The sequence below is a fragment of the Anastrepha ludens genome, chromosome 4 (assembly GCF_028408465.1).
Source record: "Anastrepha ludens isolate Willacy chromosome 4, idAnaLude1.1, whole genome shotgun sequence".
In the NCBI taxonomy this organism is placed as follows: Eukaryota; Metazoa; Arthropoda; class Insecta; order Diptera; family Tephritidae; genus Anastrepha; species Anastrepha ludens.
In genome coordinates, this window is record NC_071500.1 from 60,263,181 (window position 1) to 60,273,682 (window position 10,502).

A 10,502-nucleotide genomic window follows, 5' to 3' on the forward strand; every position below is an offset into this window, starting at 1 on the left:
TATGAATTTCTATTCATACAGACTCATGATCCGTCAAGGTGAAATAAATCATATTTTGATGTGTCAACGACTTTTTCATCAGTTTGCAGTTGACATGTATGTCGAAATTGAGACTGAACGATTGACATACATCCGTTTGAACCAACGACGGCTACGGTCAGAGGAATACATCCATCTCCGCGATGCTATAAATGCTGATGGCAATGTGAATAATGTAGGAAGAATGACAATTTTGCCAGCTACTTATGTATATAGGAAGCCCACGCCAAATGCATGAATATGCTCAGGATGCTATGTCATATGTTAGGCATTATGGCCGCCCAGACTTATTTGTTACATTCATATGTAACCCAAAATGGTCCGAAATCGAGAAGGAATTACTACATAGCCAAACACCAGTTGATAGACATGACATAACTGCCAGAGTTTTTAAACAAAAATTAAAATCTCTCATGAATTTCTTAATAAAGCATTGTGTGTATGGCCGAGTCCGTTGTTGGATGTACTCTGTAGAATGGCAAAAGCGTGGATTGCCACATGCGCACATTTTAGTCTGGTTAGTGGACAAAATAAGGCCAGATGAGATTGATTCCATAATTTCAGCTGAAATTCCAGAGTTTTTTGCCTCCCCACAAAAGAAACTAAAAGTGCGACCCAAATTGGGGGACATCAGAATTCGTTTTAGAGGTATGGTTCCTTCGGCAAAGTTTCTTATTTTGATCCCTAGAATACCATTTTCTCATTCATTCACAACTGTTCACTCATAATTTTTTTTCCTTCTTCTCCCCTCTCGGGAGCATAGGGCCTCAACAAGACTCTTCCATCATACACGGTTCTGACTGTTGTTTTCGCACCGCCCCATGAGATGTCGGCATCTACTAGTTCGCGCAGCATCGACCTTCTCCAAGTGTTTTTTGGTCAATCGCTACCTTTGCTCCCTTGTGTCCAGTGCCATTCTCGTGATGTTATCTGGTGGTTTTTTTCAATGTGTGACCTATCCATCGCCCCTTTCTGCGTTTGATTTGCCTAGGATTTGTTCCTCGTCCGTTAATATTCATCAGCCGAATATTCGTAGTTTAGTGCGCCTGAAGATTTGCGAACTCCCCCTTACTGTGTGCATTCGCCCGAATGCCGCCCTTGCTTTGTTTAGCCTGCAGTTGACATCTTTATCTGCTCCACCATCTGCCGTGATGATGCATCCGAGGTAGCAGAAGCTTTCGACGAATTCCACCGGACATCTGTCAACCAATATCTGTCTTGCGTTATTGTGGTTAACTCTCATAGCCTTGGTCTTGGCGATGTTGACCTCCATTCCTGCATGCCAGCGCGACTAGTTTGTCCGCCTTCGCTTGCATGTCAGAGAGTTTGTGCGAGAGGAAGCAGATGTCATCATAAACATCTCGTTTATGTAAGACATCAAGATTATATGTATAACGAATTAGTAAGCTTTGCACATTTATCCAGTGCAATTTTTTCCCAAGTTCCTTTAATGCTTTCGTCTTCAATTCGTGGACGTTTTGAGGTGCTTGTTGCAAAATGCGAAGTTTCAAAATTGTTCAAACATTATCAATCCAGAATATGTCAGGAATTTGGAATGGCCATTTTGAAATGTTTATGTTTGTTTCCTCTAAGTATTTTATAGGCGGCCCTGTATCCGAATAGGTTGGCGCGTGAATACCATTCGGAAGTGCGTAGGTTCAAATCTCCATGCATGAACATCAAGTAATAGAACAAGTTTTTTTTAATAGCAGTCGCCCATTACGCTGGCAATGGCAAACCTCCGAGTGTAAGCCTGCATTGGAAAAGCTCCTCACAAAACATTTACCGTTCGGAGTCGGCTTCAAACTGTAGGTCTCTCCATTTGTGGAACAACATCAAGACGCACATCACGAATAGGAGGTGGAGCTCGGCCAAACACCTAACAGAAGTGTAGGCGCCAATTATTTATTTTTTAGTTTTAAGTATTTTGCGACTTTTTTGGCGGTATGGATCGGAGCTCTGTTCTGTTGTAGTAAAAATTCATTACCTACCAGTCTCCTTTTATCAGGTATTGCAACGTTTTAAGATCCTAAGTAAATGTCGAGATTTTAGCCTTCTGTTGGTTTAGTACATTTATAAGACAGCCATTGTCCCTTCTTTCTCCATACATAGATCCTACGATGTGAGTATGTTAACCGAATCAGAGATTCATCTGTCCAAAGTATATGGTTCCAGAACATTTGTGGTTTTAATGTATGAGTTTGGTAAAAGTCCATCCCGTTTTTATATTCATTTTGCTAACATACGGTAGTTTCTTTGCAACGTTTCCATGTTTGCCAGCTTCATGAAATCTTCTGCGATTGGTTTGAGTTAAGGGTACTTCGTGACCTTCGTTTTCCAATTGAGCACGAATTTTGGGAGCTGACATTGATGGATTGAGTTTGAAATTGCTTTAATTCTGCGATTTCTTTAGAATAAATTCCATGACAACAACCATTGCCAGGCAGACGTGGAATAGCGGTTTTTACAAAAACAAAATAAAAATGAATGGCACTCTAAGTTTTGCAACTTTCAAAAATTATAGTCTTACTTATGTGATATTTATTGCATATACAAGTACATATTCTCTTATAAGTACATACATATACATATACGAGGGGTGTTCGAAAAGTATCGCGAATTTTGTGTTGTTTTTTTCAAAAATTAATTATTTATTCATTAATATCTGTTTTGTCCCCTTCAAAGTAATCCCCATGAGATATTATGCACTTGTACCAACGTTTTTTCCAATCTTCGAAGCACTTCAAAAAATCATTTTTTTTATCTTGTTCAGCTCCTCCATCGATGCCGTCTTTATCTCGTCAATCGTAGCGTAGCGTCGTCCTTTCATGGGCCTCTTCAGTTTCGGAAACAAGAAAAAGTCACAAGAACCCAGATCTGGAGAATACGGTGTGTCGCGCACAAGCAACAATGTGTGAGCAGGGGCGTTATCGTGATTCAAGAGCCAATTTTTGTTTTTCCACAAATCCGGGCGTTTCTGGCTGATTGCTTCGCGCAAATTGCGCATAACTTGGAGGCAATATTCCTTATTGACCGTTTTACCCTGTGGCTAGAACTCATGATGCACAACGCCTCTGCAATCGAAGAAAACCGTAAGCGAAGCTTTTACATTCGACCAAACTTGGCGCGCTTTTTTCGGTCTTGGTTTGTGCGACAGCTTTCATTGAGATGATTGTGCTTTGGTTTCCACGTCATAGCCATAAACTCACGATTCGTCAGCAGTTATGACCCTCTGGAGCAAATTAGGGTTGTCGTGGACAGAGTCCAACATCTCATTCGCAACGTTCAAGCGATGCTGCTTTTGGCCGAAATTGAGCAGTTTTGGTACGAATTTGGCGGCCCAAATGATTGAAAAAATAAAATCGAATGGCACGAGCCAATCGATATGTCTACGTCCTCAGCAACTTCTCTAACGGTGATTCGACGATTGGCCAATGCCATTTTCTTCATTTCATCAATTTTTTCGCCTGTTTTTGAAGTGCTCGGGCGTCCCGGACGCTTTTCGTCGTTCACATCTTCTCGGCATTCTGAGAACATTTTGTACAACCGATAAACGTTGCTTTGGTCCCAAGTAGCTTCTCCGTATGACACAGTCAACATTCCGAATGCATCCGCGCACTTAATTTCGTTTTTCACACACAATTTGATACAGGTTCTTTGATCCATCTTTCTGAATAGGTAAAAATCGAAGACGAGCCGAAACACGTGCAAGCAAAGCAGCTGCCAACAATTAACTGAACATTCAAAATGGCTGAACTCGTCGGCATGAGTGAGAGACATGAGTACCAACATATCGCCACAAAAAAATCGAAATTCGAATATACGTAAACTGCGAAAATTCAAAATTCGCGATACTTTTTGAGCACACCTCGCACATAATTGTTTGGTCTGTAGAGGTTTGAGTCAAGACAACTAATTCTACCCCTCTTTTCCGCAAGTTGCGGAGTAACATTTTCTGCTGATTTGTGCTGATTTCGTTTTCTTCTAGAAGGGAGCCTTGCTAGAAGCATACGTATGTATGTATGCCTCTTGTTAAGTACGACTACGTACGCTAGTGTCAACGAAGGTCAAAGTGCACCTAATTAGATTTTTGTTAAGCTGCAATCATTGTAACTGCATTTACGCCAACGTCATTACCAATATTTTTTAACGCCTTTAATGATGCCACTGAATCTTTTTAGCACAGGGGTAGCTTTTCATTTCTGGGCTCTGTGTGTTCTGGTTGGGTGCCTTTACGGCAATATAACATGTATTTCCTTGCGTCTATATGTATATGTACATACGCTTCTAAGTATGTGGGTACCTGCAAATACATACATGCACAGCTTAAAATGAGTGGTGAAGGAAAGAATTTGAGATCAAGTGAAGTGTTGGAAATTTAATAATGTTTATTTTTCTTCGTTTGATATGCTTTCACATAAAATTGTCCGAATAGTAAAAGCAAGGAAGCCATGTAGCCGATGGTCACAAAATTTATCCAAGTAGGAAAATCACATCCTCTGAGAATGGCTTGAGCTGACCAAAAGGCACCGAAAACGAACTGCACCTGAAATTGTTCGAAAGTATTTATAAGTAACGGAAAGACTAAGAAAATAGCAAGAGAAGTAAAAGAAGATAATTGAAGGAGCAAACCATGTGATACTTTTTCGAAAATGAAGAATATGGAGTTGCCATGTTTGCGATTTGGTTTTTAAATGCTTTCATGTATGGTGTTGAAGGCCTTCGGTTTCAGTGGAATGGTGCCTCATAATGCTCATAAAAATATCGATTTATTGAGAGAAATGTTTGCTGTTAAACTCATTTCCAGAAATGCACTGGTACACTAGATTTAAACATTATGTTTTTCCAATTTTGTACGAGAAATTCAGTCCAGTAAACCGACCTCAACCTGTTAGTTAACACTGTAAACTGGACCCTTTATGAAAATGGATTTCTTTGTCACGGAATATTTTGTCCTTGAGAACTTTGAATGTAAAGGCTGTCATTTTAGGTATTAACGATGAAGTGTGATCCAAGGAGATTAATTTCGAGCGTAGCAGCTCGTCAAGTTCTATCCGTGCAGTGTAAGCAACGGTCTTCATCGTCTATTTCATCCAATTGCACGCCCAAGAAATATGCTCTTTCGACGGGTGGGCCGAAAGCGGTATTAGATGAGAGGGACATGTTGAGTATGTCCGGGTTCATTCGGGATAGGTAGCGTAGTAACCTACTACAATATCCTAAACACAACTCTGCCAAGATAACACGGGTCTTACGATACAGCCAGCGATAGGACTTCGATGGCGGCATTTGGGGGCCGAGAGTTTAGGAAGGTGGTAAGATACCATCGTTAAATGCCTTTTAATGCCTGTCTGTATATGGTCTGGTCCAGTAGATGTCATTAAAAAGATACCTCTTAACTCGCTTGAGAGGTGGTTCAGCCTCAAACAAATGCATGAATTCGATGTCATCAAAGCTTTATGTACATATTTTCTATATTTTCAAGGATGTCTATTTTAATTTTTTTTTAAATAAAACGTTTTCAATAAATTTAGTCACTCTTTTAACTTACCAATTGCAATATCGTTAGATATTTTTTCCACCAGATAAATTTTTGAACGCTGGGTCCAAATGCACTTAGGCCATAATAGCTGTACATAATGACATGTATGAATGAATTTATCGTCGATGGCACTATTGCTGTAAAGAGTAAAGAGGGAGTAAAAGTAAGTACAGTGAAACCTCCCCTTGCGGACACCTCCAATAAGGGGACACTCCCCATAATCGGACAAAAACTGAGAAACCAAACTTTATGTTGTGTTTTTAGAACGAATTCCACTCTAATAACCGAACACTCTAATATCCGGACGCGGACACTTTTTCTCATTTTTTTTGTTCTAATCACCTCTCGAAAGCGGACGCGGACCTCTCGGTAACGGACAAGCAAAATATATCACTGAACAAATGTGTAAAGAAAACAATAAAAACCTCTCATAAGCGGACGCGATACTCTAATCCACGGACAACAAAGATAGTAGATAGACAATAGTTGAAATAAAAGATATTAAAAGAATATGGATGGGCGGTGATAACGTCAACAAAAAGAAAAAGTTCTTAAACGCGGATGGCTTAAAAATTGACCATTTGAGTTTCGAATGGTTCGTTAAGGCCAGAAGCCAAAATATACCAATATCGGGTATTATTATAAAGGAAAAAGCAAAAGAAATCGCTGGCCGATTAGGTATTCAAAATTTTTCTGCGTCAAATGGATGGTTGGAGAAATGGCGTAGGCGTCATAATGTGACTTTCAAAAGAATATGTGGGGAATCTTCCGAGGTTAATTTCGAGGATTGTGTGCCAATATGGTTGGAGATAAAGAAAAGCCATTGGTTATCGGAAAAGCAGCATGCCCACGCGCCTTTAAAAGAGGCAATATAGGAAGTTTGCCAGTGGAATGGAAGTCAAACCGGAAAACTTGGATGTCTCGTGAAATTATGTGTGAGTGGCTAGAAATGCTTGATAAAAAAATGGGCTGCCAGAAGAGAAAAATGTTATTATTTTTGGACAATGCTACAACTCACCCTCGAGATTTTAAACTAGATAACATAAAGTTGATCTTTTTACCTGCTAATACAACATCCGTTTGTCAGCCCCTCGACCAGGGTATAATACAAAATTTTAAGTGTCATTACAGATGCCATATAATCAAACATATTTTGACAAAATTAGGAGGCATTCCAATGGACAGACTTTCAAAAACTTTTGACATTTTGGAGGCTGTTTTTTTATTAAATCTTCATGGGACAACGTAACGGCAGAAACAATTAAGAATTGTTTTTCGAAAGCCGGGTTTCAAAAAGCTCCGCTTGAATGTTCTGACTTCGAGGCAGAGGATGATATTCCCATATCGACACTAGCGGCTTTGATAAAGATTTTAAATGAAAATCAGCAAGGTCAGTATACAGAAGAGTTTTTGTTAATCGACGAAGTTGTTAATACAGAAGACAATAATATTGACGTTGTCATTGACGAAATTAATACTGAGGAATTATCTGACGGAGAAAGCGGAGACTCAAATCATGTATGTGTCCAGGATGAATGTCAGATCAAGTCATATCCTGAAGCATTAAACAATTTCTAAGAGACGATATTACTGGATTCCAATACACCAAGAAAATCGTCTTGAAAACCTTTTTCTGAAACATAAACAGGAAAATCTACGACAGACTACGGTATATGAATTTTTGAAGCCTAAAATATAAATATGTTCAATCAAATATGTATATTCAAATGTGTAAATATACTCATTGTCCCAATATAAAAATGTACATACATACATACATATATATTTTTCAATAAATATGAAAAAAACTGAACGTACCATAAAAGAACATAAAAAAATTATTTAAAGAGGTGGGATAGTAATTTTAACCTAGAGTTTTTTTTCAACCCCTATAAGCGGACACTCCCCATAAGCGGACGAAAATTGTGGAACCGTGAGTGTCCGCTTGTGGGAGGTTTCACTGTATATATAAGTTCCTTGTAAATAAAAAGTAAGAAGACTCTGAGTAAACAGTTAAGCCAATGTTGGATTGAAACTAAACCGAGCACTGAAAGCTCTTGGAAGCTTTGGAGCTATTCGTAAGGACGCGGGAAATCAGCTATTGTTATTAGAGTGGTGTGGAATCAAGGACACCAACAAGGACACTAGTAGATCAATTTGGGTGCCGACCTCAGTCTTATGTTGAACTAGATCCCAAGGTAGATTGATGATCGAAGAGGAAGCGATCAAAACAATGCAAAGTTACAGGTTTGTTCAATATTTTTCTTGGTCCTTTCCTCGGACGCAAATTTGGACTTATGTTTCTATTATGACTGGCCGACGAGCTGGCCAGACAAGAGATCTGTGAGGTAGTGTGCCCGCGAAAGAAGACGATCGGGATCCCCTTGACAACCTGCGCTCTACTCCTGGAAGGATGGGCTTTGCACCAACTCAGCGAGCGCTCGGCAAGTACACGAACGCGAAGTGCTGCTGGTCACGTTTGGATAGGAGGCGTTCGAGGGATATTCTGAGGATGACAAAATCTCATCTCTCAAATTTCGTGGGCATCCTCACGGGGCACTATCCGCAGGGTATACATGCCGTGAGAATCGAAATTACTTTGGTCCTTTTTGCGTCAGCTGTGTGGAGGATGAGGTGGAATCATTTCAGCACCTGCTCCGTAGCTGCCCAGCTCTCGCGGGACTAAGATTCAAGCATCTAGGTTCTCACTTCTTTTCTGTGCCTGCTGATAGAGAAGGTCTTGATATCAAAAATCAGATGAACTTCATCAGCAGCATTAAGAGGCTGATACAACCACAAATTAGCCACCATTCATAGTCCACAAATACTTAACCCTTCCGACCCCTCTACTTTTCGTCCTATCGTTTCTTCCTTCACCTCTTTTTCTCCTCTTGCAATGGTATCACAAAAGATTAACCAAACTTCTTTTGTCCAAGTGGGTCCACTCTCTGGGCATCCATTACTACCTAACCTAACCTTCTTTTATGACTATGAGAGAGTAATGAAGAAATCCAGATTTTTGGATACTTCGAAATAAATACCTAATATAGTAAATGTGGCATTGCAAGATATAACTACTAAACTTGACACCCTAAAAAAAGGATCTTATTTATTCAGATTCAATTTATTCCATTACCTAACCATGCCAAAGCGTGAATTTTTCGAGATGCATCGGCAATTGTTAACCGAACTATGAATTTGTGTCCCTTCAAATGGAAAATTTTTGCTTATTTATTGTACTAAACCACTGAGTTAAAGGTGAGCTCCTTTTCAATATAAAGACAATTTTCATAGTACGTAAAGGATGGGTAAGTATTTATGGTCATTTAATACTGCATAAAAAATTCAAATAATAATTATATATGACATTATCAAAACTTCAAAGTTTCTCTATAATGTATAAAATATTTTAAAAACTACACCATAACTGTAGTTTCTGAATCATTCAATGAGGTTAGAGCTCATGCAGAATATGGCTAATCTGACTGGTAAGCAATATACTATGAGAACAAAGGCCACGAGGACCATTGCGTAGAATGTTTATCTCTTGATTCTTGGCAATTGTATGTCCAGCTTCGGCAGTCTTATATGGTATGAGCCCTTTTTTTGAAGTTATTGCATTTTTTTTCAGGTCTTCCCCATTTTTTGCCACTTCGAAAAGGCTTCTTTTCCATAAAGATAAGTTTAGATTGGACAATTCCGTATCTCTTGAAAATTCTTTGAGGTATTTTAAGGAGTCTGGACAGTTTAAAGAGGTTCACTGAAACTAACACCTTGCCTCCTGTTGTTCTTATCTGTTATACTCGGGTTTTTATTTTTAATTATACATCCTTTAAATCCTTTAAAATCTATGTATATCAACTTCACCGGCCTACACCCAGTCTACCTATGAATCAATTTATTACTAATATTCATATTCATAGCTTACTCGCACTCATGCTCAGGTACTTACTTGATCCGGTGGGCACCCACTTTATAGCAATCCACCACAGCGGAAACATTGTGCAATGGTGAAAGACATGAAGAAATGTTATTTGCTCATGCTTTTTACGTAAAATAAAGAAAATGGTATCGGCGAATTCTAGCAGCTTGGAAAAATAAAACCACCAAACAGCAGCAGCAATCTATGGAAAGCAAAATTACAATGATCAATAATTTCGCGCAATAGATTTGCATACCTTCAGCTCCTCCTTCGAGTATAGCTCCCTACACGGCTGACACCAGAGGTTATATTTCAGGCGTATACCATTGAAGATAAGCTCCTTGCAAATATGAGCATTCAGCAAAACCATACACAAATTGTAGAGTAATAACAGCGGCTTCAGTTGGAAGGGTTTGCGTCTGTAAAATTGATTAAAACAACATAATTCGGTACTCTGTTACGTTTTCGTTATTTTTTTCTGATACCGTTGCATCCATTTCGGTAGATAGAGCACTAATAGCAGGTATAATGCCACAAGCGAAACCATGTCGCTAAATGACGCCACTAGCAGCCACTGTTGCGTGCGTTTGTCTGCTAAATGTGTGTAAGGAAAATTTGTGGAATTAAATTTCAAAAATTTGAGAGTTGACATTTTATTGTATGATTTCACTTTTATAACCACAGCCGTCCACACGCAATACACCGGCATAAAAATGGTTCTGCACTAAACATCTTAACACATTTTTAAAAGCTTTTATAGTTTTCGTCTAAGTTTTATTTTCGTACTTAGTCTTGCGTATCAATTTGAAGAAATTAGCTTTGACCTAATGCCATGGACAAGCATACTCTACATTAGTAATGATTTTTTTTTTCGAAGACACAATGCTTTTGAGGTATAACATCGCTGTCTTATACGAATTGATGTTTAAATGTCGATAAATGTACGAAAATTGTATCATGCATGTTTTTTAATAGCACTATAAAAAAAAATTTGCTTAA

The 10,502-nt window shown here is 38.8% G+C and overlaps 1 protein-coding gene across 1 annotated transcript; it reads right to left on the minus strand.

The window, feature by feature from the left end:
* Positions 1 to 4,391: 4,391 nt before the first annotated feature.
* On the minus strand, positions 4,392 to 10,155 carry LOC128861848 (elongation of very long chain fatty acids protein 4-like). The gene is made up of 5 exons (XM_054100223.1): positions 9,989 to 10,155; positions 9,760 to 9,922; positions 9,534 to 9,705; positions 5,591 to 5,718; positions 4,392 to 4,585 (listed from the first exon to the last, which is right to left on the minus strand). The coding sequence occupies exons 1-5, from the start codon at positions 10,153 to 10,155 to the stop codon at positions 4,418 to 4,420; spliced, it is 798 nt and encodes a 265-aa protein (XP_053956198.1). The 3' UTR covers positions 4,392 to 4,417.
* Positions 10,156 to 10,502: the final 347 nt, after the last annotated feature.

Excerpts from the sequence above, each read along its gene's own strand:
- LOC128861848 (XM_054100223.1), bottom strand. The coding sequence starts at position 10,155 with ATGTCAACTCTCAAATTTTTGAAATTTAATTCCACAAATTTTCCTTAC. Across the intron at positions 5,719-9,533 it reads GTGGGTGCCCACCGGATCAA|CAATAGTGCCATCGACGATA; the intron begins GTAAGTACCTGA and ends TACTCTTTACAG. Across the intron at positions 4,586-5,590 it reads ATCTAACGATATTGCAATTG|GTGCAGTTCGTTTTCGGTGC; the intron begins GTAAGTTAAAAG and ends GAACAATTTCAG.